The 26,651-nt window shown below is 40.5% G+C and overlaps 5 protein-coding genes across 8 annotated transcripts; 2 read left to right on the forward strand and 3 right to left on the reverse strand.

Moving 5' to 3' along the window:
- The first annotated feature begins 1,726 nt into the window (after nt 1-1,726).
- Nucleotides 1,727-3,164, forward strand: rps27l (ribosomal protein S27 like). 2 transcript variants are annotated; one of them, XM_080475919.1, is made up of 4 exons: nt 1,727-1,770; nt 2,227-2,335; nt 2,733-2,843; nt 2,945-3,164. In XM_080475919.1, exons 1-4 carry the CDS (start codon nt 1,765-1,767, stop codon nt 2,971-2,973), a joined length of 255 nt encoding a protein of 84 aa, XP_080332045.1. In that variant the 5' UTR covers nt 1,727-1,764; the 3' UTR covers nt 2,974-3,164. The 2 variants fall into 2 exon arrangements, with proteins under 2 accessions (XP_080332045.1, XP_080332046.1); XM_080475920.1 differs by having other exon boundaries at nt 1,734-1,980.
- On the reverse strand, nt 3,080-7,898 carry dnaja (DnaJ heat shock protein family (Hsp40) member A). 2 transcript variants are annotated; one of them, XM_080475899.1, is made up of 8 exons: nt 7,773-7,898; nt 7,369-7,511; nt 5,270-5,444; nt 5,068-5,172; nt 4,370-4,597; nt 4,021-4,251; nt 3,827-3,927; nt 3,080-3,722 (listed from the first exon to the last, which is right to left on the reverse strand). In XM_080475899.1, the coding sequence occupies exons 2-8, from the start codon at nt 7,498-7,500 to the stop codon at nt 3,510-3,512; spliced, it is 1,185 nt and encodes a 394-aa protein (XP_080332025.1). In that variant the 5' UTR covers nt 7,501-7,511; nt 7,773-7,898; the 3' UTR covers nt 3,080-3,509. The 2 variants fall into 2 exon arrangements, with proteins under 2 accessions (XP_080332025.1, XP_080332026.1); XM_080475900.1 differs by having other exon boundaries at nt 7,600-7,883.
- A 2,300-nt stretch (nt 7,899-10,198) lies between these two features.
- acsbg1 (acyl-CoA synthetase bubblegum family member 1) lies at nt 10,199-15,433 on the forward strand (the record flags this gene model as incomplete). The annotated part of the gene is made up of 14 exons (XM_080474802.1): nt 10,199-10,245; nt 10,684-10,745; nt 10,915-11,183; nt 11,297-11,385; nt 12,022-12,142; nt 12,227-12,307; nt 12,386-12,535; nt 12,764-12,940; nt 13,533-13,714; nt 13,896-14,129; nt 14,269-14,486; nt 14,593-14,732; nt 14,843-15,089; nt 15,357-15,433. 14 exons carry the CDS (start codon nt 10,199-10,201, stop codon nt 15,431-15,433), a joined length of 2,094 nt encoding a protein of 697 aa, XP_080330928.1.
- An 89-nt stretch (nt 15,434-15,522) lies between these two features.
- On the reverse strand, nt 15,523-20,996 carry idh3a (isocitrate dehydrogenase (NAD(+)) 3 catalytic subunit alpha). 2 transcript variants are annotated; one of them, XM_080475901.1, is made up of 12 exons: nt 20,923-20,981; nt 20,489-20,554; nt 19,460-19,522; nt 19,260-19,343; nt 18,924-19,038; nt 18,153-18,340; nt 17,925-18,058; nt 17,746-17,848; nt 17,572-17,636; nt 16,787-16,871; nt 16,483-16,635; nt 15,523-16,403 (listed from the first exon to the last, which is right to left on the reverse strand). In XM_080475901.1, exons 1-12 carry the CDS (start codon nt 20,947-20,949, stop codon nt 16,320-16,322), a joined length of 1,167 nt encoding a protein of 388 aa, XP_080332027.1. In that variant the 5' UTR covers nt 20,950-20,981; the 3' UTR covers nt 15,523-16,319. The 2 variants fall into 2 exon arrangements, with proteins under 2 accessions (XP_080332027.1, XP_080332028.1); XM_080475902.1 differs by lacking the exon at nt 20,489-20,554 and having other exon boundaries at nt 20,923-20,996.
- Nucleotides 20,997-21,796: 800 nt separating this feature from the next.
- lrrc61 (leucine rich repeat containing 61) lies at nt 21,797-25,990 on the reverse strand. Its single transcript, XM_080475905.1, has 9 exons — nt 25,649-25,990; nt 24,541-24,636; nt 24,292-24,438; nt 24,116-24,176; nt 23,651-23,736; nt 23,494-23,559; nt 22,823-22,891; nt 22,545-22,670; nt 21,797-22,440 (listed from the first exon to the last, which is right to left on the reverse strand). The coding sequence occupies exons 1-9, from the start codon at nt 25,674-25,676 to the stop codon at nt 22,334-22,336; spliced, it is 786 nt and encodes a 261-aa protein (XP_080332031.1). The 5' UTR covers nt 25,677-25,990; the 3' UTR covers nt 21,797-22,333.
- Between the last annotated feature and the right edge of the window lie 661 nt (nt 25,991-26,651).

Here is a 26,651-nt window from a genome sequence, read left to right on the forward strand (position 1 = left end):
CTTTTTTTTTTCTCTTTTTTTTCTCATTTTTTCCCCTTTTTTCTCTTTTTTTTTCCTTCTTTTTTTTTTCCTTTTTTTTTTTTAAGGATTTGAACTCATCTGCGACGTGTTATTGAAAATATAGGAAGAAAGGTGATTTAAGTATCTTTGAACCTGGCGTGGTTTGTGGTATCAGACTATTCTGAATATTTCAGAAACTGATGATCTACTGTGATTTTTTTTTTTTTTAAAGAACTTCATTTATTGTTTTTCTCAACACACAGACATGGTCGAATCAAAACCTACTCACACCCACCTCAAGGCCAGAAAAAATGGAGAAAAAAAAACATACATAATGTAACTTACAGTCATATCAGATTTGAACTCTTGCATGTTCAAAGTCAAACTGTATTGATCTACTCAAATACACACTCATAGGGTTAGTCCTCCCATCTTCTATACCATTCACCGTGTTTAGGATCGTGGGGGATAAGGTTAGTATACAATACGATACGCAGAGTAAAATAGTATGAAAAGAATAGAATAGAATAGAATAGAATAGAATAGAATAGAATAGAATAGAATAGAATAGAATAGCTCTATTGCCACCATCATACATGGGGAATGTCATGAAGAAAATATAAACAGCTGCCCCTGGACAATACATTGATAATAGGCCAGTTAAAAACAATAGATAATGAAATCCAATGTATATTTAAAAAAAAATCAAGACTGTGGTAAAAATTATAAACATATACAATAATAAGCAAGCTTTGAAAAATACAGTGTAGGAGGTAAAAAAAAATCAAATAAAAGCCAAATAAATTTAATAAATATGGAAGGCATAACACCCTTAATCAGCTAACCAAATGTAGTTGGTCATTCCATGTGAGGTTGTTGTATTTGTGTTGTCAAGTGAGCGAGAGAGCCCAAATAAATAAAGGTCCAGATTTGAATGAATCTGTGTTTTTATTTGCTCAGGCTATATCTTAGCTTCTCCAGTGGAATCATAGAAAGTACCTCCTTAAACCAGCATTTAAATGAGGAGGGTCTCACTAACTTCCACTGTAAAAGAGTCACATTTTGGGGTAGTTTTGGTAATAACACATTATACGACACAGTCATACAAATGTTTCAGCAGTTGATCCATTTAACAGATTTACAATGAATTTTCTATTCAGTGTTCATCTCTACTACTTTAAAAGGAAGCAGAATGACTCTGAAATGTGATTATTGAATATTGGAGAGGGGGTTGGATTAATGAATGTTTTCCTACCCCTTTTCAAACATGTTCAACTAAATATACAGGTTATATGTGTGTGTGTGTGTGTGTGTGTGTGTGTGTGTGTGTGTGTGTGTGTGTGTGTGTGTGTGTGTGTGTGTGTGTGTGTGTGTGTGTGTGTGTAAATTAATATTAGTGTATTTCCAGTATTTCAGTCAGTGCCTCATAATATGGAGGGCCTAACTGAGGTCAGTTTTTTAACACATATTTTCTGTTTTCTTGGCTACTTTTATAACCTCACAGACTGAGAGCTCTTTAACATCTATCCATCCCTATTTTTTCCAAAACATACTAATTCTGTACCTAAATTGTTTATGAACACATGTGTTTCATACATTATGAAAGTGCCAAAAAGATTAAACGTTTTTAATGTCCAACACACATTTTTGTGTTATCGGAAAATAGTTTATGGAAACTATCTTGCTGTTATTGGACTTCAGACGACATCCTCTGTTGACGGCTGTCAACACGCGCATGCGCAGAGTGACACCAGCGCAGTGAAAATGCCTGTAAGTTGCAAAGTTGTGGCATGATTTGTTTTTGTTATTGAGCTCATATACCTCACTGTCAGCCGTCTGTGCGGGTTTTTACTCTGTGCGTCCCTTGCGTGCATGCTGCGTTGCCGTGTCGAATCCTCGGATTTGTGTTGTTGATGTTTCGGAGCACATGGAGACGAGAAGTTAGCTAAGCGTAGCTGTCCGGGAGGCGACTATTTGCTGGTACGCAACTGAATCGGGGGATTGCGAAACAGATATTTATGAGGAGTCATTTCGGCCCGGGAAACAGTCTGTACCAAGGCCTGCCTCGATAGCATCTTCACTCATTTTCAACACAAGTAACATTTTACCTTTTCATAGTCATATATTATAAGCGATTCAGCGGGATGCTTTTATTCAATACTGTCATGCTTCTGATTGATATTTAAATACACTTGTTTAAAAGGGTTTTCGTTTGTGTAATTGCAGCTGGCCAAAGACCTCCTCCACCCGACGATCGATCAGGAGAGAAGACAACACAAGAAGAAGAGACTGGTTCAGAGTCCGAACTCTTACTTTATGGATGTGAAGTGCCCAGGTAATTTAAAACTTCTGTCATCCTGTGTTCGTGATTTTACACTATTTCAATCATATACATTTGATGCGGACCTCTTCTAAAGTATCGTGGTTTATAGACAGATTTTCTTTTTTTTAATTATCCAAACTTAACATTGTCACGGATATTTTTCGTACAAATGCACCATTCACGTCCAGTTTTGTTCCTCTCTCATGGTTTTAAATGTAAATTGACCTGGGGTAATGTGAAGTTTATACAAAGTGTACCTGATAGAATACTGCACACACACGCACTCAAAGGTGCAGTCGCGGAAGCGGAGACGTGCTTACCTGCATGGTCCAGAGATGCCCCCCTAACATGGGACCCTACTGGCTTCTGTGTCTCAAACTCTTGGTGGTTTGGCTGTACTTGTTTGCAGGCTGCTACAAGATCACCACTGTGTTCAGTCATGCTCAGACAGTGGTACTCTGCGTGGGATGCTCAACAGTGTTGTGCCAGCCCAAAGGAGGAAAGGCTCGCCTGACCGAGGGTAACTCCATCACCACCACCCCAAAAACAGGAAAGGTTACTAGCTGGTGACCCCCCCCCCCACCCCACTGCATTGATTGATTTGTTTTTTTCTCTCCACAGGCTGCTCTTTCCGGAGGAAGCAGCATTAAAAATGGCTTCAACACACACTGGCCGTTTGTAATTTAACCACGCATCTTACAAATACTTTCTCCATTGATTCCAAGGTTTTGTTTTTGCAAATAACAGGCTGTCATTGTACAAATGTTCAGGTTTTATAATGGAAAGTTTAATACAGTAGGTCTTAAGGTAAAATGTTAAATAAAGAACAATTTTAATTGAAGTGTCTTTGGACTTTTATTGATGAATAATTAAGAAATGTTTGTGACTAAATTACCTTCATAGAAAGCATACAAGTCGTTTGAGCTTCTGGGTGGAAAGAAAACCATTGTGCCACAGACATTTGGAGAAAAACACATATAAAAAGATGTGGACCTTATACAGACAAGATATTACACCGATATTTTAGAAGCACGTTACTCCAACTAGCATTTTTTCTTTTTGCTGACAAAAAAACACTTCTGGAGACAGTTCAAAAGGCATGGAGTGAACTTTACCTCGACAAAACAAAGAAATCCCAGAACATTAACAAAAACCTTGTTTCAAATGAACGTCTGTTCCACTACAATCACTGTGTCTGGCATTGCACTCCACCTCTGGGACTGTCATCTTCCTCATAGGCTTCCTGACTGAAGTGTTTTTCTTGTGACTTGTCCTCCACCTCACTGAGATCAACCTCCTCCATGTCATCGGTAATCATCACGTCTTCTCTGGAAGGAAGTAATCTCTCCAGCTGGAACATGAGATGCTCTGGCAGCCAGTGTTTCTCTGGGAACTCCACCTGCAGGACAAGTAGCAAGTTGCTATAAATTGATGTTTCCAAACACAATACGATTGTGGAAATCGCAGACAGGCTGGTAAACCATTTCATGTTCTGTATCTCACCTCAAACTGAAGGATGAGCTGCCCCCTCTCATAGGGATCCTTGTAAATTGGCATACCCTCCTTCTGAACACATTTCACATCATTGTGCTTTATTACTTCACCTGTTGAGAACAAAAACAAAAAAAAGTGGGGAACTTTACAACTATTGAGAATCAAAAAGAAGCTCTAGGGTATAGCTGACGGCAAACACTGACCTGGCTCCGAGTTAATGATGAGCATTCTGTTGTCCAGAGTTTGAATGGTCTTCTTGAAGCCACACAAGGCTTCCACAAGCTTCAGTTGGACTTTCATTGCTAAATCGTCACCTTGTCTTTGGAAAATAGGGTGGTCCTTTTGATCCAGGACGATGACGACGTCTCCGGGCTCCAAGCCGGGTTCCTGGTCGCCTTCTCCGTGGAATGTAATTTTCTGACCATCTTTCATACCTGGAATAAACTTAAATCATCAGTTCTTTTGCCGAAGGGATTTACACTCTACAATGATTTAATAAGGGTATTTTTCATGTATATATATATATTTATTTTTTTTAAATTCAGATGTTACCTTTGTCGATGTGAACTTCAAGAATTTTCTTAGTGCGCTCCACTTTGTGTCCGTTGCAGATTTTGCAGCGGTCCTTTGAGCTGAATTTCTCGCCCTGCCCCTGGCAGTCTGAACACATGCTCTGGGTCTGCTGGATCATGCCTGGCCCGATCTGTTGCACCCGGACTTGTACTCCTCTTCCTTTGCAGGTTGAGCACTTCTCCAAAGTGCCTTTCTTACCGCCATACCCTATGTAAGAAACAGGATGGAGTCAGTTTCTGTTCAGCTACTGGATTGTTGACTTTGTTTCTTATACTACATCACACCCCACCAACATTCACACCGCACATGCTGGGGTCGGTGCAATTTTTGGCTGAATGCCAGATTTCCTGTTTTTCCATATTGTAAAATATTTTTATAAACTGTTACAAACCACAGGCCATAAGAACAGCATTTAATAAAAACTATTCACCGGATGAATATAATAGCTCAATACTAGTCATTTTAAATATCTGCCATGTATTTTATTTATTGACTTCAAGTATCATAACTGTTAGTTTTGCATAAAAAAAAAAAAAAACATTTATCTTTGACACACATTCATTCTACTTGCATATTTTATGGTTTCTCCTTTAAAAAATGTGGGGTTTTTTTTCCAAATGCTGAGCTGCCCTGGAGCTCTTGACCTGCCCCACAATAAGAAAATAACCGAGACTTACCGTCACATTTTGCACAAATTACATTCTTCTGGAGTCCAAGTTTCCTTGTAGCACCATTATACATCTCCTCCAGTGTAACGGACAGTTGGTGGACAACATTCTTTCCTACAAACACAGAATATTCCTGTTATAGACATGTTAACGGAAAAACTAATTTAAAAAAGCTTCATTTTCTTCCAAGTCACAATTTTATGTATCTTACCTCTTCGCTCTCTGTGCATCTGGCCTCCACCTCCAAAGAACATGTTGAAAATGTCCATGGGGGAGCTGCCTCCACCCATGCTTCCATCTTTGATTGCTTGCTCGCCTCCTTGGTCATACAAGTCTCGCTTCTTCGCATCCGACAGCACCTCATAGGCTTGTGATATACTTTTAAACTATGGAGAGAGAGGAAAAAAGCTGAATTTAAAACTTTTAGAAATCATATAATGAATCGACTCAATATTCTCGGAACCAGGTTTCACTTTTTGTTAGTGAAATGCACTCTGACATTTATGTGTAACTCTGCTGTGAAACTTTGGGTGGAGCTTCCTAATAAAGAGAATCAGTGGTTGAGGAGGAAGCCAACATTTTTCCATTGTGACATGTTGCGTCCGAGTGGCACTTGGACTGTGATGTACTTACAAATTAAAGGTCACCGGACAAAAACGGAAGTATTTCACATTAGTTTTTTATTTTTGATAAAGAAAAACAAGAAATTCTCCCCATCCAATACACATATGGCAGTGTGTAGAGAAACACTCCATTCACTAGGCTGCATGGCTAATGGAGATGTGCAAAGCATTTACAAGGGAGGCCGAGCGGAGGAGGTCCAAGGCAATAGGTTATTTAATAAGTATTTGTATCAGTACTCAGTATCAGCAAGTAGCTAAAGATTAGTACTCGCATTTGTACTTGTTCTTTAACAAAGTGATATCGGTGTGTCCCTGATCTTAAGTTATCCAGCATTCAGAGAATATGTTCTTGAAAAACTGAGGCGCTGCCTGGTGTAAAATAATGACCCTTTGACATCAGTTCTCAGTTAAAGCGTTAGTGTACCGACGCGTCCAGCAGTAATGCAATTTCTCTGTTATAAAAGCAAATAAGCACTTTTGTCATCTTTAACTCCAAAATTCTGGTGCAGCAACAGGAGTATTAAATATCTGAGAGGGTCAACAGCTACTGAAATGACCAAACAAGTAGAGCAGGTTGGGCAACTTTACATTATACATTGTTTAAGGTGGTGTCTTTTAAGCCTCCGCGCCTGCACAGCAAAACGCCGGCTCACAGCCGTGGTTGCAGCAATATTTTTCCAGAAATTAGTACAGTGGTGAACATGTGTAATCAACTACGCTTATTATTATTTTTACATGTATTGTGCTTGATTAAAAGTGAAAATTCAATTAGCTGGATATTTAAAAGTAACACTCAAGCGTTTTGTTCTTCAGGAGTCTCCCGGGAAAGTTAAGTCAGCTCTGTGGTGCAACTTGGCCAACAGTATCCAAAGTATTAGTTTTCCATTTGATATTACTTTATCATCACATTTCACTGTATAGACAATCTTTTGCAATCATGTCAATTTACCTGTAAAAACTCTGATGGAAAAGGTGACTATAAAACAACACATTGCCAAATTGTTTAAGCAGAATTTATTGGTTCCTAAAAAGCAGATCAAAACATTTTAATATTCTTTCAAATTGTGAGGGTGCTTAAAGGGTATGGTGTCAAAGAGCCTCACACTTTCAATCTTTAAACTTCATGTGGACTCTTGAAGGGAGACCTGGACTCTTAAATACAAATATTTTGGGTTGTTTTTTCGACCAGACTGTTATATAAACAGGTCAATATTAAAACAAGAAAACTGGTTCTTTACAAGACACTCTGGACTGATTGAGGTACACATGTACTTTTCAAACAGACTCCATCTTCTCCGAATAGCGACCTAAAATATTATAATGAGACCGTTGAAAATGTGAATTAATAAGTGTTCTACTAAAAACAGCAAGTTAAACCATATAGCCGACTATATATTCTGTTTGATACACTAGTGAATCATTTCCATGTAACGTTACATTAGTTTTCAGATTAAGGAATTTTAGCAACAAAAGGTACGGATGAGCAGGTCGAGACTCGATCTGGATCTTTTCGGTTCGTCGGACAATATTCGGCTCATGTTCCTGCTCCTGACCTGCGCAGCAGCGACTCCACGCTTCCAGAAACTTCCCGGTGTCCGGCCGTCAGCGTGCAGTTTAAAATTAGAAAGTCCGCTTCCAACGGCCCATAAACGGCCGCGGAGCCCCTTTAAACGTCCCTCGTTCTTACCCTCTCTCCTTCGCTGGGGTTTTTGTCGGGGTGATATTTCAACGCGAGCTTTCTGTAGGCTTTCTTTATTTCTTCCGGTGAGGCCGTGGGGCTCACACCCAGGAGGTCGTAGTAACCGGTTTCTCGAACCATCGCGGCGAGTCCTAGAAAAAAAAAAAGACAGAAACACAAAATGTCACGCTTGTTGTTAGAATGCCGTTATTGAATGACGGATTTGCCAATGTCACACACCCGGAGTTCACCGCAGCGGTCACGTCTTTCTAATCGGAATGAGACATTAAAAAGTAAACCTTGACGCCTCGTGCGGATTTACAAGCCATGTGGCCATAGTTACAACGTGAAGCTCGCGCTGACATTAAGCGAATACATTAAAATATGGCTTTCCTCCTGGACGTGACACTTACTGGTCAAGAGTTCGACCGTGGAGCCTTCGGCGAGTGTCTGTGGGTTTGTGGGGAAGACGCGAGGCTTTTATAGCCGCTGGTTGCTCCACGGTGGAGAACTTTCTGGAGACTGACCGACTGTCTGGGGGGGCGGGGGGGGGGGGGGGGGCGGTCTGGTAGGCCGGGACGGTCTGAGGGAGGGGAGGAGGGGAGGAGGAGGGAGAGGAGAGCTCTGTCCTCGTTGTTTCTACATAGATACACACCAAGCATATCAGTGATTCCATTGAAAGGAAATTAGTTGTTTAAAATGATGTTGCTGCCACAAATATGTAAATATAATAATGATAACATTAGGTGGAGGTGGAAAACTTAAAAAAAAAAAACTCACTGAAAAAGCGTAGGTGACAATATAGGTTACTTTTTTCCCCCCCATCTGATTGGTTCCTCCTTTACTGCATATAGAATATCTACCTTAAAACCACATTTCTCTGAGAACGATACCCCTCAAACTACAAGCAAATATAAGTAAATAGTCTGCAACAATGCAGGATACTAAGTTTTTGTATTAATTCAAAGTATGGGCTTTTAATCTATCAGTTGGTCATTCCAAATAATGTTGGATAGGGATGTTAGTGAAAAAATGGACCAAATTAATCCTTCAACAAAGGTGGAGATTACCATTGCACCAACACATCACCAGTAGAGTAAAACTAACCTGTCTCACTATGGTCTAAGTCCAGCTCACGTTCTCTATTAGTGGGTGAACAATCCCAGGCTTGGTGAATTCTGCTTCACAATGAAGAGCCGGCATGACATCTCCATTTTCAGACATGGAGCTAAAACATATATTTTAGTGAGAACTGAAGTCTTGGTTTGTTTTCTTTGTTTTAATAGTCCTATTAGAGTTTTGTTGAGTGAAAAAATTGATGTATAAAGTGGTGAATATATAATAAGAATTATTAGAGGTTTGCATTTCCAAAAGAAAACACGGTTTCTTCCTCCTCTTTTGGGTTTAACTGCAGTTTGCATTCATAATGTTGCATTACCGCCATCTGCTGGTTCTATCTATCTACATTGTTTTCCACCGCTCTCGTCCTTCCTGATGACTGTTTCCCTCTCCCTCTTATCAGCAGCTTTTTAGACCCTGATGACTGTTTCCCTCCTTCTTCTTCGTCACCTGGGTTCACGAAGCTGCACCACCACCATCCGCTGGTTCCAGCTAGTCCATACCATTCCCACCCCTCAAAAGAAAGAAAGAAAGAAAGAAAGAAAGAAAGAAAGAAAGAAAGAAAGAAAGAAAGAATAAAGAAAAAAAACAATAGGTACATTAAAATGCCAATTTTCTGAATTTTAACAAAAAATCTTCACTTACGGTAATTTGAAGGATTTGATGGATAAAAGATTTGCAAAAGATGAAGATAAAAAAATCAACCCTTAGCTGTAATATCCTCTCACCCGCCAACAAACAGCAACTGGGAGTAGCATTTGTACACAATAGATACTGTACAGTGTACACCAATCGCTGTTACAGTCTAAAATATGATACCGTATAATAAAATATGATAAAATATTCATCCACTTTGGCTCTTCTATTCTAAAGTAATGCCACATTTGTTTAAACATACACATTTATTACCAGTGAGTTCCTGCTTGATCGAGTACAGCAGTGGGAAGATGCGAGTGTTTTCTGCTATGAGCTCCATTTTACTTTACTTCTTTTACAAACAATAAAATTTGATGATGATTGAAATATAGATGAGCTGTTCCAGAAAACACCCTCATCATATTTGATGGCCACATCTGGCCCATGCTTTTGCAGCGCAAGAACTTTAAACTTCAAGTGAATGCACTGGAGCCTGTTAAAAAGTTAGCGGTGATTTGCAATTGCTTAGCGTGAGCTTGGATATGATTTAACCGAATAAAGCAGCTATAGAAGCAGGCTTCATGGAAAATCAGAGCAATTTGTGAAGATTTTCATTTACCCATCTTTACAAACATGATGTCCCACTTACAAACATACCAACATAATAGCCATATTAAACAAACAAAGAAACCTCCTGACACGCACATTTAAACTTGCTTAATTTACACTTTCAGTGATTGTATCTTCTAACTAATGCAATATGCTTCCATGATAAAGATAATTTACACCAGTTTTAAAAAGTACATCAGGATACAAGGTGAAATAATAAGTTTGTTTTTTGTCTGTCAGTGTGGGACTTGGTTGTTTGTAAGAAGACTGTTTTACATAATAAAGGACTGAGCTGATTTAAATTCTGGACCCGACATTAAACAAGGGGTCCGGTGCAGATGGGTTTCACAACGTCATGAGGAACTGGATAACTCTTCAGGCTTCTCGTCTCTGAACACTTTAACACGACTGATTTTGAAAAAGTGTTCTGAGGCTCGACTGCATGTGAACTCACAGGGGATCTAAAACAACTAATATGGTCCATCCTGAAGAAGGGAAAGTTTTCGATCGTTGTCAGGACAGGTAAGCAAGTTAAAAAGTTTTCCACTTTAATAATGTCTTTAGCAACTTGTCAGTCGGTGTACATATTCAAAGCACAAAACTGAAAAAATAAGTTTTATGCCTGATAAATGTGCTTGTTGAAATGTCGATGATGAATGCAAGCATAAAGTCAGCGTACTCTACAGCTGTTATATCCTGTGGAGTAAAACTTAATGTATTCTATATGTACATGAAAGTATAGCTTCTTTTTTTACGAGCTGGAGTGACCTGTCTTTTGCTTTTACAGAATATACGCTGTCAAACAAAAGGGGCTTTAGCTGATCCAAAAGCCTGACATTGTGTCGGGTCAACAATTAGAGCCATGTGACGAAATGAAAGCAGCCCCCTAAACTGCTGCCAGAATCCGAGGTGGCGTGCGTATGCGCTGGTTAAAATCCATGTCGGCCTTGTGTGTTTCAGTGCAGTGGCAGCAGCTCAGGAGCCTATGGCACATGAGCAGGCAGACTGTGAAGACACTTTAGGTGAGTCACTTACCAAGAGGAACTCTGCAGGGCAGCCAGTATCGTTGTTCCTGGGTATGTCTTTGCAGTTTTACTGGACCCCTGAACCAGTTTACCTTCTGTTGAGGAAGGACAGGATTTGTTTTCTGCTCCATTTTTGACATCTAAATTTGATTTCCCCTCATTTTAGAAGAGATAAATATCGCAGAGGATTTAGCCGGCACGCCTCTTGCTCCAGCTTATTCCCTTTGGACGACTGACGCTGGAGGCTCAGTACTGTTGAGGATAGATGATGGATGTGCAGAGAAACCTGTCACAGTTCACCAAATGTTTAAAACGTCGGTCGAGAAATATGGAGACAAGCATGCACTCGCCAGCAAGATCAACAACAAGTGGGAGAAGATTACTTTCTTGGAGTACTATCAGCTCTGCCGGAAAGCGGCCAAGAGCTTCATCAAGGTATATGATCTCAAAAGAGTTTTTTTTTTTTTTTTTCAACATGATGATAACATGATTTATTATCATAGCTCCACAAATGTTAAGAGAAAACATTTGTTGTTGTTGTGGTGCAGCTTGGATTAGAGCCGTTTCATGGAGTGGCAATTCTAGGATTCAATTCTGCTGAATGGTTCATCTCCGCTATCGGAGGCATCATGGCAGGGTAAGAAACACACAACTCACAAAAGTGGTTTTCATAGTGTGGAGTGGACCTCCCCTCGGGTGTCATGCTGCACCGAGGTCCATCAGCAGGACAAATCTGATGAATGGGGGATGGAAAGTAAAAAAAATTAAAATAAATGAAGATAGGATAAAACAAAAAGGTCATTTTCTTATTGTGGAACACAAGATTCAACTGAATCTTTTGTAATTAGGATTAATTTAATTGCTAAGGCTTTGTACAAATCCATAAGTGTGACAGCTGCAGATTATATAAATACAGATATTTCAAATTGAAATGATCCCAATTGCCATTTACATGATCTATAAATGTGAAAAACATTCAGATGTCCATTTTATGACCAAATATTACCACTTGGCATGTGAGAAAGGATGTGCAGCATGAGAGTTGGAGGGTGCAATGTGATTCGAGTTCTGGGAGTGGGGAGGCTTATCTGGCCACACTTTTAAAACAACAAAAACAACAACAACAACACGTGGGTTAACCACCAAACTAAATCTGCCAGAAGCCGTTGCTCGTGATATTTTGTAATTCTTTACTCTTATCTGATGCAGTGGCACATTCAACAACTTCTTCTTTTCTCCATTGCCTAACAACATCTGGTATTATCTTCTGCAGAGGTATAATGACTGGAATTTATGCCACAAACTCACCAGAGGCTTGCCAGTATGTGGCAAGTGACTCCAAAGCGAATATTGTCGTGGTCGAAAATCAAAAGCAACTGGATAAGATATTGCAGGTATGGATACACACATGGAAATTGCATGTTATATAACACAGGTCTATATTTTTGCGGTGAAACGTTTCCCTCTTGCTGCCACAGGTACGAGACAGCTTACCCCATTTGAAAGCCATAGTGCAGTACAGTGGGCAGGTTGAGGAGAACATCTCAAACCTCTATTCTGTAAGTTCTCCTTCACATGTAATGACGCTGATAGAAATGTCTGCTGGTTTAAGTGATAATGCTGCTGTTTTTGGATAGTGGGAGCACTTCATGGAGCTGGGCGTGGAGCTTTCTGATAAAAATCTGGATGACATTATCAGCAGCCAGAGAGCCAACCAATGCTGTGTCCTGATCTACACATCGGGGACGACAGGCAAACCCAAAGGAGTCATGCTCAGTCATGACAATGTAAGCTTTCACTGTTAATGTCGATGCCTTCGGAGCTATGTCACAGGTTTACTATTTCACAGCTGTCGTGTGTGAAAACTCATCACGCCTTGTGACTTTAACGCAACTTTGATCACCGTTCACACAATACAAATGTAAACTAACTAAGGCAACAACTTGTGAACAAACATTTCCACTAGAATTATGCATGAGAAGGAATTCGACTGATTTGACTGTTTATTGTTGTAGATCACGTGGACTGCCAAGAATGCCAGTCTGGCTGGAGACGTGCAGCCGGCTGACACTAAACAGGAGTCACTGGTGAGCTACCTGCCCCTCAGCCACGTTGCTGCTCAGATGTATGACCTCTGGACAGGCATCCAGTTTGGTGAACTGGTCTACTTTGCACAGCCTGATGCCCTGAAGGTAAATGATCATCAAATACACGTGAGCTCTCTTACTTCTCTGCGGGAATATTTGTGCAAATGAGAACGAGTGTCTGTCACTGTTTGCTTTATGATGGACTGGCTTTCAGACAGAGGTGAACCCAGCCTTCACTCATAATCAGCTGGATATGGCCTCCAGGCCCCCGTGATCCTGAATAGGGCAAAACAATATAGAATATGTATGGAAGTTTAAGGTCCCGCGAAGGAATATGTACTTTGTACTGTAAGTCTGTGAAAGATATTTTCAGAGTTTGTTTGTTCGATGGTAAGGCAGATATTAGAAGTGGAGAGCATTAATTGAATATAGAAGGGGTGGGTGAGAGGATGAGCCTCCTCCATGTTGTGGTTTCATGTGAAATATCTGACTCTACTCATTCTTCTTGTGAAACGACATTTCCTCAAAAACATAAAGGAAGTATCATTGGCACTTGGATATTTTATAGCTGATGACTCCCCCCTCAAGCTCCCTGGTGGCCCCCAACAAGCCCGCCTATTATCTTAGAAACCTGTGAAATAATAGTGTGCTTTGTCAACATATTATTTCTTTCACTCTTTTCCCATATTCTCTAAAGGGAAGCCTGGTAACTGCATTGCGTGAAGTTTGTCCTACCTCTCACATGGGTGTCCCGCGTGTGTGGGAGAAAATGATGGAGAAGATAAGATTTGCCATTAGTCAGTGTGGATACGTGAAGAAGAAACTGGTGACGTGGGCAATGTCAGTGAGTCTGGAAGCCAATCAAAGGTTTCTGCAAAAGTAAGTTGAGGAATTTAGTTTGAAATTTGTCTGTTGTATAATTTGCTAAATTCTCTTATAGAAGTACTACAGTCACTGTTTACTTCGAGTTGATCCTTGTTCAATATTATTAGTGCAAAGATTTATTTCAAACAGAAATGTATTGTTTAATGTACTATCGATTATTTTTCCCACTTTGCAGGGATGAAGAGAAACCCTTCCTCTTCTTCGTGGCTGACAGCCTTGTGCTGCAGAGGCTCCGGGCTGAGTTGGGCCTCTCCTGCTGTCAGAAGTTCTTCTCTGGAGCTGCACCCATCAGTGCTGAAACAGTGCAGTTCTTCCTGGGCCTGAACATCCGCTTGTATGAGGTGTACGGCATGAGCGAGAGCACAGGGCCTCACTTCATGTCAGGTCCTCAAGCTTACAAACTACCGAGGTGAAAAGTTTAGGATTCTTCGAAAAAAAAATTTAATAAATGAAAACAAAATTATATATCTACATAGTCTTTATTTTAATAATCGGTGCAGCAGATACAAATATTATATATTTTTTATTATTGTTTTGGCCATTTCCAGTTGTGGAAAGGTGGTACCTGGCTGTCGATATAAAATGACAGATGTAGACTCTGAGGGCACGGGGGAAATCTGCTTTTGGGGTCGCAACATATTCATGGGATTCCTCAACATGGAGGACAAAACCAGAGAAATCCTGGATGAAGATGGGTGGCTGCATTCAGGAGACTTGGGGAAGATTGATGAAGAGGGTTTCTTGTACATCACAGGAAGGATAAAAGGTATCAACCATTCTCGGGGCTGGCGAGGCCTTTGCTGAATAAACATGTGTTTTAATTTGACACATAAACTGACAAGCAGTTAAGAGTGTCCACTCTTTCCATCTAGAGTTGATCATCACAGCTGGAGGGGAGAACGTTCCACCCGTCCCCATAGAAGAAGCAGTCAAGGCCGAGCTACCAATCGTCAGCAATGCCATGCTGATTGGAGACAAGAGGAAGTTCTTGTCCTTGCTTTTAACCCTGAAGGTAAATTAAGACATGAGGCCTCTTTATGAAACCTTGAAATCTCTGTGATCTAAAGTCAAAATCTGGTATTTTATTTGACAATACCTGACTTTAAGATGATTTGATTTCAGTGTTGCAGCAATACAGACACCATGGAGCCGACAGAGGAGTTGAGCCCTGAGGCCGTGGAGATTTGCAGACAGCTGGGCAGCAGCGCAACCACAGTGTCTGACATAATGGAAGGCCGGGACAAAGATGTGGACCAGGCAATTCAAGAGGGGATAGAAAGAGTGAATGCAGTGGCCACCTCTAATGCCCAACGCATCCAAAAGTGGACCATCTTGAAGAAGGACTTCTCCATTTCTGGAGGAGAGCTTGGTGAGTGGAGCAGACAACTGATCAAGCAACTCGTAACCAAGACCTTGCTCTTTTTACTTTTTAGCCCTTTTAACCATTATTTCTGCTGCTTGCTTGCCTTTCATTGAAAAATTACTCCGATTTTATTTTAGTCATGTTTCCCATTTGTCATGGAACTGCAAATTAAAGAGTCTTTTCTTCCCGAGCTGCACATGAAAACTTTCTGCCATGCGTGAAGTTTGAGACCGAGATCGATCAGGGACTTTTGTTTTTTCTATTGTTTTCCAGGTCCCACAATGAAGCTTCGCCGGCCTGTCGTCTTGGAGATGTACCACAAGGTCATAGAGAGTCTCTATCAAAACTAGAGTCTAAATGAATTACTGGGTGGTGCATGCATGCATACAATGTAAAAAAAAATAATGATTCAAAAATAACAGCAAAAACAATACTTTATAAATTTTTAGATGTTTTATTTAATATTTTAAATCGTGACCAATACTCTCTTAGCCACTCAATACATCCTCTCACATGCGTAAATATTTCTCTTGAATTTGTGTATCTAGACGACAATTCACTTTAACTTCTTTAAAATCATTCTAGCTAAATTGCATCATGGAATTTGAATGTTTTGTGTATTGTTTTCTTTGGGGTAGTTACCCAAAACCCCTCAAGTAATCCCAGCGCTGCCTTATGATGACACATAGGAATCACTTTTTAAAATACGGAAATGTCACACAAGAAATTGTTAAATCCATTTTCTTTTTTTTCTTTTAACATCTATTACATTTGCAGGAGGAATGACATTGTCATGTACAGAGCAGCCATTGAAAAATCTTGTGAAAGATTGAAATTGTTGAAGCTTGCTTAAATGTTCTTTTAGCTGAAGATACGTGAAGCACATAAAAAAAAATAAGTTGGATTTGCTGATTCATTATTGTGTTTTCTCAAATCATCCGTCATAAAATAAAATCATGTCAGATACAGTAAAGTCAAGATGAGCCAATAAATACATGAAATTCACCACAAACAGCTCACAATCGTCACAAAGAGTAGTATGCATATCACGTGTTCGAGAAACTGTTGGTCAAAGGTTTTAAGACAGTGCTTTAGAGTGTGCGTAGAGAATAAATTAAACATTCAGGCTCTGTAGTTCCTGAGCTCTTTTCAAATACATATTTTGGTGTGCGGAGACAACATGGCGTTAAGTAACTCAAACCCGAACAGTAAACCCCTGACCCGTCCAGAATCTTCTCAGTTCATATCGCGCACTCTTTGACATATTGCCTCTGTGAATTCGGAGCACTTGGAGTTTCCTCCCAGGTCTTTGGTGAGAACCTTAGCAGATAAAACAACACAAGCGTTAGAAATCTGAACAAGTTCAAACTAAATTTGTGAACCCAGTCAAAAAGATCACCTTTTTGTCTCGGATGGTGTCAAAACAGGATTTTTCAATGTTGTTGGCATAGTTGTGCAGCCCCATGTGTCGCAGCATCATGACTGCACTGAGCAGCAAGGCAGTGGGGTTGGCCATGTCTTTGCCTGCAATATCTGGAGCGGTTCCGTGAACCTGAGGAGGAAATTACAATCCATCAATATGTTCAAAGCGTCTGTAAAACGCTGCACTTGAGAGTCATTAATGTCATACAGTCAATAAACTTAAATGGATCTTTTAAGTGCCGACATGTGGAGAAACAGTAGTGTACCAAAACGAGACATACCGACTCAAATATGGCCACACCGTTGGTACCAATGTTTCCACTCGGGGTCACTCCGAGACCCCCAATTAATCCAGCACAAAGATCACTGCAACGACAAGCACATTCGGTAAAGTGGGTACAAAGTGAGATCTGAGCTTTGTAGGGTGAACCTTGGCCTTTCAGTACTATGGCAGTATTTAACTTTGTTCAAAAGAACCTCGTACACTGAAAAAACTAAATGGACAAATAAAGCAAACTGGTCTAATTCAATGCATCATGTACATTTATTTCTGTTTGATTCATTAGTCTGTATTGACCCCCTGCAAGTCGATTGGGGAAGATCAAAAGGGTCACATGTGGTACTGACTTCTAAGTGGAAGGAATTTTCAGGGATTGATATGATCTTTTTGATTTTCTCAACTAACCAACTCACTATTTTCATACACATTAGTGATTTTTGCCCAAAATTCCTTCCGTCTTCTGGAAGTGATCAGCTTGTAATCCTCCTACTTAGTTTATATAATTGTCTGCTCTTTCGTGGTAAATCATATAGCTGTGCCCAACTGTATGCAGAAAACTACACCCTGACACACAAAGAGGTACATTGGGAAGAGCCTGCTTTCACTTCTTAAATTATTAACCAGCTTCATAGTGCCAGGCGAAGCCAAATGATTTAGAGTTAACCCTGAAGAGCTGGAGGAAGGTGGCGCCACAAATGTATGTGGACTAAGCAGGGGAGACAAAATTGGACTGATGTCTTGATTCCAACACAGTCCCCTTTTTCTTCTTTTTAAATCTTCACTTACCTCAAAATGTCACCGTACAAATTTGGCATCACAAGCACATCGAACTGTGTGGGGTCCTGCACCATCTGTGAGTGCGTACAAACAAAGTTCCTTTCCATCATCTCTGTTGAGTGTTTCATCCATCTGAACCACCACCAACACTGAACTACTACAGAGTGAAAACTTGAGACTTACGTTAAGGCACACGGTATCCAGGTACATCTCGGTGAATTTCACATCTTTGTGCTTCTCAGCCGCTTCTCTGCACTTTCGCAGGAAAAGTCCGTCTGACATCCGCCTGAGGGGATAATCACTTCATGTCAGCAAATACACTCGATAAAAAGGCCTGTTATCATATACTGAACATAACTTACATGATGTTGGCCTTGTGAACTGCAGTGACACTGGCTCTCTGATTGTTTCTCGCATATTCAAATGCATATTCTGCAATGCGCTGGCTGGCTTGCTCCGTAATGAGTTTAATACTCTGCACAACTCCATCGACAATCTGAAAACAGAAGCGTCATTAGTTCAAATACTTGAACTACTGAAGGATGAAATGTGTGTGTCTTGTGATGGTTTTGTTTTTCAAAGAGTCTCACCACATGTTCAATCCCACTGTATTCCCCCTCAGTGTTCTCCCTGATGGTAACCAGGTTCACATCGGTGTAGGGGGTCTTGTAGCCCTCGATGGACACACAGGGGCGCACGTTGGCATACAGGTCAAAGGTTTTCCTCAGCAGCAGGTTCATGGAGGGGTGGCCAGCGGCTATCGGTGTCTTCAAAGGCCCTGTACATAACCACTTTATTACCTCTCGGTCCACAACTACCTTTTTAGAAGGATACACTTAAAACTAATAAGTTAGTCAGTCATGCCCATGAATGCTATCAGGCACGTTGGGAAGCAACAAAGGATCACCACTCTTGTCTGTTCCGGGCCAAGAAGCCCATTGCACCCAGTAGTATTGAGTTCCTCTGTTGCCATTTCCGTAACAGGAGTTTTAGTCCCGTGTCCATCCCCCAAACTCGCCCCTCGTCAAGCCTCTACCCTTTGACCTCTCTGGCATGTGTGACCCCACCAGGAGACAAACCTCCGCCCAGCATAGCTCTGGGGGTCAGTGAGACACACAAGCCCACCAACCACTGCGAGGCGGCCATCTTTTGGTGAGCAATATTTTAAGAACGTTTTATGACTTGGTAGTTTCTTAAAATGGCAAACTATTGCACCTGTAAGTTTTTGTGGTGCTTAATAAGCGAGTCAAGAGCTCCATGAAGAGAGAGCTTAGTAGGAAAAACAATTATCTCAGCACACTTTCATCATCACAGACAGTTCACCCCATTATAATTGTAACAAATGACACTAAACAAGTTACCTTTAAGGCCAATTTTGTTCCTGTCCATTGATTCTTTGGCATCGGGAGGAATCATCCATTTCCCACCAGGTCCTTTAATTGCAGTAACATTTCTCTCCTCCCATTGAATTGGTGCCTAAAGACATGTGTTTATATATAAATACAAGCAGTGAATTCATTTCTATGAAGCCAATACGGAAAAACAATAATAATAATTAAATTTTGTTGTTAGGATTAAATCCAAAAGGTTATTGAATTTGTCATTTAATTAGAATCAGCAACTACAGCCTTATAAGTTGGATGGTTAATGTTTATGATAAGATAAGCCTTTTTTATTTAATCTATTTCATTACTCACTTTTGCTGCCTCAAATATCTTCATAACGGCAGAGGAGATCTCCGGACCAATGCCATCACCAGGGATTAGAGTAACAGTTTGCATCTGGAAGGCAAAATAAAGATAAAAATGAAAATATTCCCATACTTAAAGCACAATTTTAATGAAACACAAACACAAAGTGACAACAAGTAATACTGTAGAATTAGATAAATACATACCCCACGGGTGAATATCCGAGACTGAGGAGCCTCATTTTTGAAAGCACCAACTACCCGCGACACCTGTCAATTGAAAAAGCCAAAAAACAAACATCACAGAACTGTTAAAGTGGAAACTCATTTTACAACAAAAAAAAGGTCTTAAACATTAATCTGATACCACTGGCAATTGTTACGAATGTTAAAAACAGTGCTATAATGTGACGTGTACTTAGTATATTTAATATCAGCACTGTACAGACTACAGCAAGTGAAATCATAGACTTTATAGCTGTACTGCATTTATTTGATTGAATAAACATCTGGTGATGTTTTAGACCCAAACTGTTCACAGCTGATGGGTTTTAACAATCTTTAGGACAATCTGCACATGAAATAAATCTGAAACACTCAAAATAAATATAACTGTGAACATGATGGAAAAACCTGACAAATAAGTCAATCAGATCTGTGTATGACAGGTTGTTAGTAAGTAAAAAAGTCATATATAAAGCTGCTCACAGCCATGTTGATTATCATTTTAAAAAAGGGATAGTGTGCAAATGGAGGCCCTTTTGATTCTTAAAATGTTATTGAAGGGATTGCCAACTGGATAGTGTGATCTCAATGAAAACAAGGAGAAATTTGTCAGTTTTCTTATAAAAGTGATTAACTGAGTTATCAAACCCTGATGTTTTCTTAACCCTAGTTCTGAAGGTCACCGCCCTGCATGTTTTAGACGTCTCCTTGTCCCGACCCTCCAGATTTAGAAGGTCAAGCTCTGCAAAAGTCTGATCAACATCTATTTCGTTAAGTGTCAGTCCAAGGAGACATGTAAAATCATGCAATGCTCATCTTGCTAGATTACAACGCAGAAATGGCAGCAGTGCAAAAGCAGAGAAGCGCTGACTGAAAGAAAAACAAAACTGCAAAAGACAAGGCTTTTTTCACAACTGAATAGCAGCACTACTGTGGGATTTTGCCTGCTAACTTGTACTAATGCAGCAAGAATAGTCAGCATTTGAAATGTTTTACATAAGCTCGACTTACTTCCTGTGGTTTGATTTTATCCTTGTCATTGATCGAAAAACCCAACTGTCTTAGCAGATTAAGTATCTGTAGATGATAGACATTCGTTTCCATAATGTAGCTTGTTGCAGACACATGATCAACGTAAGCATTCAGGTCAAATGTTTTACTACAATGTAATATGGTAGTAATAAGGGATTGAACGGGTAGTTAGCTTAGCAGCTAGCTTCATAGCAGTCAGGGAGGAGGTTGCTATAGTAACTACAAGCAAGTGGACGGTGCGTTAGCCATGAGCTAACTGATAGCATCGTGCTGTTTCTGGGATTTCGGCAGACTGCGGCTATGTGATTGACAGCCACAGTTTCTGCCATAACAAAATGTAATCGGAACAACATTACATGCAATTAATCATTCAACCATTAAGGGCATCATTTGGAGTTTTTCCGTGTACATACCGCTGACCTCCACGCTTTCCCTGCCATCCTGAGTTAGCCAAGGTCGACACAGCTGAAGCGCTCAAGCTCCACACAGGATATCCGGTGTGATCTTCCCAAATAAAACAGGATTACAACGTATGTACCACACTGGTACCACCACGATCAATTTCCACTTCAATTATTTCGTTACGGCATGATCTAAGTATACAGTGCCTCATTTCTTTCTATATGTTTTTTCATTTTTATTTTTTTTAGCGATTAATGGGAATCCCTTTGCTCTTATTTTGGAGGTATCTATTTCGGAAGTAGCACCAATATTTCGACGTGTTGCATTGTAAAAACTATAATTTTGACCTGTTTTACACGGAGATACATAGACGTAAATCCAAACTCTGCTTGAGAAAAGAGAGTTTACGAAAACACACTGTCTGACATTGGTCATTTTAGGTAGACATTTCCCCGCTTGTTAGACCACTGCCGACCAGGAGGTGACGCCAGTGGGCAACACGGTGATGCTGAACCCATAGAAACCTGTGTTGTCTGGAGAAGCGAAGGGCAGTGTACATAAAGATGATCGGATTTGCAGTAATTTGACCCCAATAATCCCCAAAACGCCGAATGCAGGATGAGTTTTACCATTTTGCAAAGGTCTGCAGCCACAAAGCCCAGAGAGGTGCAGAGCCAAGATGTTCAAGGACGATTATCAACTCCTGACCTATTCTTATAAACCCATAGTAATCTTGCATGCTTTTCCCCTTTTCTTTTGTATCAAAGCTGAATAAATATTTTCAACAGAAAGACAGGTTTATTTTTCATGTGTGTGTGTGTGTGTGAAGCCACTAAATTTCCCTCAATCAATTCATAGATATGTGAAAAGATCAAACTGCACTTTTGAAGCTTAGTAAGCATTTTATTTAAGTTGAATTTGCACATAATAAACTCTATGGTATAAAACAAGTAGAAACAGCTGATTAAATCATTCAATCGCTTTTTGCAAAAAAGTCAACATATCAAGAAAGCACAGCGCGTTTTACATGAACTCCCCGAACTATCCAGCTATGCAAAATGGAGGAAAAGCTCTTAATCACTGAAAACGTATAGAAACTCTTAAGCAGCATAGCTCTGAGCAAAAATGCAAGCTCCATGGTACAAAAATGCACACTGTGCACGTAAAGACATCGTCGAACCAAACTGAGGGCTGTCAGTAAGGGTAAAGGTTTCTTTTAAGCCAGGACTGAATGCATAGGGTGCATCTAGTTTCAACAAATACCACACCCTGCAGCACACAGCACACGTCTGGCAATGACAGTTATCAAGCATTTGGATAGAATGTGGTCCTTTCAAACGCCTACAGTACATTAGTCATGGTATATAATACAACAAAATAAAGTTGCTAAATATTGCACATGAAGGTGGAAAATAGCCGCGTTCAGATGGCGTATTGCTTCGGCTGCTTCTTCAGGCTCATGGATCTCTCCGTTTGTGAAATCACGTGAGTGGCTCTGTTGTTGAGGAGGCGGCACTCATGAAGAACATCTGCACGAAGAAACACCGGGAACAGGAGCGTCACCCAAAATCCCCCAATAAATGACAAGCCCGTTACGTTACATGTAACTACAACCTTGCGGGGAACTTCTTACCATTGAATTGTTTGTAGGCTTCGTCAACAATGGCATTGTTTGACCTTTTTATCTCCCAGTAATTGTCCTCCACCCATGGTTTGCAGTCATGATGCTCCACAAGTTGTCCATTCTTATATACGCCAGCTAATTGTGCATTAAAATTAAAAATGGTAGAAAAATAACACATTCTTGAGTTAGATTCTTTTCATTTTTAAAGAAAGCACTGGGAATGTAGGCCATGGTGATGAGGTACTGAACACAAACAGGTCATATATATATATATAGTAAATGTATACCTTTGATAGTGTCGTCAATGTCTTTGCATAACTGGTACAAGTCGCTCCCACGTCCGACAACTCTCTCACCTTCAATTTAAACACATTTGAAGTAAAAAAGACTTGATTATTTTATTTCTTTTTAATTATTATGCAACGTCAATCTCATTATACTTCAGGGACCACACACAGTACAATTTGATCTCAAGTGAGCAGGACCAGTATGTAATTACATTATGATATATGAATAACTAATATATCACTAAGGAGATGCATTCACATCTATATCTTACATCTACATACATCTTTGCAATCATGATCACCTTGAACTGATGCACCACATGATACAACCTAAAGTGATAAGAATATAATTCATTCCCCTGAGTGCCTCATGTGGTGAAATAAATGTATTGCAGTTATTGTTATAATTTCTCACAGCTGGAAAAATGAATCTTTCTGCCAGATTGGAATATTTTGTTCGTAAATACTCCTTCTTGTGTCATTTATTTATTTATATTAATTCTCTGGGTGCCCTCATGATCGTATGCGCTCGTGCAATGTGGCACTACTGTGATGACTACATTCCCCCCAGTGGGAAGTAAAAGCCTTTTCTTAAATACCACCAGATATTTTATCTTTCTTCAGATATTGAATGTCTACTTACAGAATAAATAGGAGAAGAACCATCTTACCATCCAGCACTTTGATGTTGGGGAACATTTCGAGAAGTACAGCTCTGTATGACGCGTTCCTGCAGACTGACAGAGATTTTAAGTTTGCCAACATATATATATATAAACATTTCTTAATCAACCTGAAAGGTTTGAGATAAAATCATAAAAAAGGTACCTGGGTTGGAGTAATTGTACGTGTTGTCTTTAAACCGTATGTTTTCTAGCTTCCTCAATGAAGCAAGGCAGCGTAGGTTTTCAATGCTGTTGGGAAAAAAAAGGCATTCTCTTATAAATAGAACTATTTGTAAAAAAAAATTAAATTAAATGTTAAATTCACATAGTAATTACAGATTTATTCACATTCTTAATCCTAAAGGTCAGTGGTTTTCAGACAGTGGTGAGTGTAATCTGTAACTGTAGTGCCCCAAAGCTCAATAAGAAAAACAAAATCTCTATTCTCCTTGCAAAAATTGTTTTTTAATAAACAAAATTATATAAAAAAAAAAAACTAAAAAAAAAACTTAATTGTTTACCCTCATCATATTTCTCATTATCAAGATTACATAACTCCCACCAAGCTTTCTGGTGCCCCCCACACTTTGAAAACCATAATTCTCGGGACACAATTGATCAATCGTACCAGGATATGATATTTCCAGCCACATTTAGGGTCTGTAAATTGTCACAGCTGCGCAGAGGCTCTGCAAATCACAAAGACAACAACAAATACAGAGTACCAACTTGTCCACTCACAACAACAGACGTGCACTTGTTAATTTCAACCAAAGACGTTCATGCTATAAAAAGAAAAAGTACCTATATTAGAGATCCTGTTGGCTGACAGATTGAGAACAGAAAGGAGCCACAGGGATGACAGAGGAGCTAAATTTGTGATATTATTACCAGAGAGGTCCAGTCTCTCTAAATTGATACATTCTCCAATACATCCAAGGTCACGTATACCTACAAGATCAAAAACAAATTAAAACCGTTAACAGTAAAGCTTTTTTTTTTTTTTTTTTTTTTAAACCAAGAAAGACATACAGATATATTATTTTATCTTACCAAGACCTCTCAATTTGAGAAACAGTATGGACTCCAGATCAAACTCCCCTGTACGCGACTTGAGCAGCACAGATGTTATCTTCTCGCAGTCAGCATCTGGAAGGACGGCAGACTGCAGCATGAACACACAGCACGTTTACAACCTCCACTGCATATTTCTGAGTCAGCATGGCCAGAAGCAAAAGGCTGGATGTCACTTCATTTCACTCAGGAACAAGCAAACAGCCCGTGTGATCATCTCTATATAGGGAACAACAAATCATGCATCCCATAAATTTCAGTGCAGCTTCTCCTCTGCCAGTTCACACACACACACACACACACACACACACACACACACACACACACACACACACACACACACACACACACACACACACACACACACACACACACACACACACACACACACACACACACACACACACACACACACACACACAGCTGCAGCACTGTGCTTCTATTGAAAGGTATTATATCACGCCAGTTGCATGCATGAATAAGGACTGAAGAGTTATATTTGGTTTGGTGTCCTGAGGCAATGTCAGCGCCACACATGGATTCTCCTCTGCGAGCCTGCTCAAACCAAACAACCCCCCCCCCCCCCCCCCCCCCACAGAGAGGAAGAACAACCACGATCTGCAAAAATAATGAGGCTCTGGAGTCTGTTCTCCCACCCTATTCCAGGCTGTTGTGTCAGCTTCAGAGCGCAGCTTCACCGTTTCTCGCAGAAAGCCAGGGTGGATGGCTGAGTGGAGGCGCAGGGCGGATGTCTCTGCGTGGCACCTGCACGTGTACAAAGTGTTTAGTTTCGCCTCAGAGGAGCGAAACATAAACTGTTGTTAGCATGGGTCGGTCGCTAGCTGTGGGCGCCGCGGCTGCGTGGATTCGGGGGGCGGGGGGGGGGGGGTGGTGGTGTTGGTGATTCACCCCGGATGAAAGTGGGTGGGCTATTTAATTAAATCGGAATTGTCCCCCTCCCTGTGATGACACAACTGTTACATAAACAACCGGGAGGCTCCCCCAGCTTGGAGCTCAGCGGGCCATAGCATCGGCGGCTAGCGGCTAGCCGTAGCGTAGCAACAAGCTACCCGCCGTCCAAACTTACCTTGATCCTTCTCGCGCTTCGAGTCCATCCCGAACAACAGCAGCCGCGCGCTGCTTCACGCTCGAGCCGACGAGACGCGGGGGCGAACTGAAGGGACGCAGGTGGGAGGCAGTGCTCTGGTGATTCGGGGGAGGTGTGAAATTGTCATCTGTCCTGGGGTGCAGTTCAGGACACGCGCGCTGAATGCTGGCAGGTGGAGGAGACGGACCACGGTCTCTGAGCGCGCGCGGGGAGGAGGAGGAGGAGGAAGGGGGGAACCCGGACACGGGTCGGACAGAGTCCGCAGACATCTTCTCCTACACGTCCAGGACCATGACGATGTGACCGTGCAACAGGTCCTCTGGGTCAATTAAAAGTTTGGTTCTTGTCTCAGGACGCAGAAAAGTCGGTTTTCGGTGGAAGGATGTTGTAATAAACTGAAATCGAGTAGAAATCGGACGTACAAATGAAGTGTATTCCTCTTTAACTTACAACCCGCAGACATGCATCTGGAAAAGCTCAATGTGTTTGTATATCTATTTTTCAGGGTCAAAAAAAAAAAAAAAAACCCAAGGTAAACGTTTGTTTTACATTTTTTAGACAAATTATACAATTTCAACCCTTTTCATAATATTCAATATATTTTGGTTGATTTAACGGTCAGGTCTTATTCTTATTATATTGTGAGTTGCTGGATACCATGGATTTCCTATCTATCTATCTATCTATCTATCTATCTATCTATCTATCTATCTGTCTGTCTATCTGTCTATCTGTCTATCTGTCTGTCTGTCTGTCTGTCTGTCTGTCTGTCTATGACCATACCAAAATTGTAACCACCAACCATTAGAGCCCAGATAAATCTCTACATCAATTGTTCAGAAGAGATCACGTGAATCGGGTGTTTATGGCCAAATAGCTGCTAGGAAACTACAACCCAGGAAAAGTAACAATCAAAGAGATTTGTTTGGGCCAAGACACACAAGGAATGGACATTAAACCATGATGCACAAAAGGTGAACGG

The sequence above is a fragment of the Lipophrys pholis genome (genome assembly GCF_963383615.2).
Source record: "Lipophrys pholis genome assembly, chromosome: 11".
Classification (NCBI taxonomy): Eukaryota; Metazoa; Chordata; class Actinopteri; order Blenniiformes; family Blenniidae; genus Lipophrys; species Lipophrys pholis.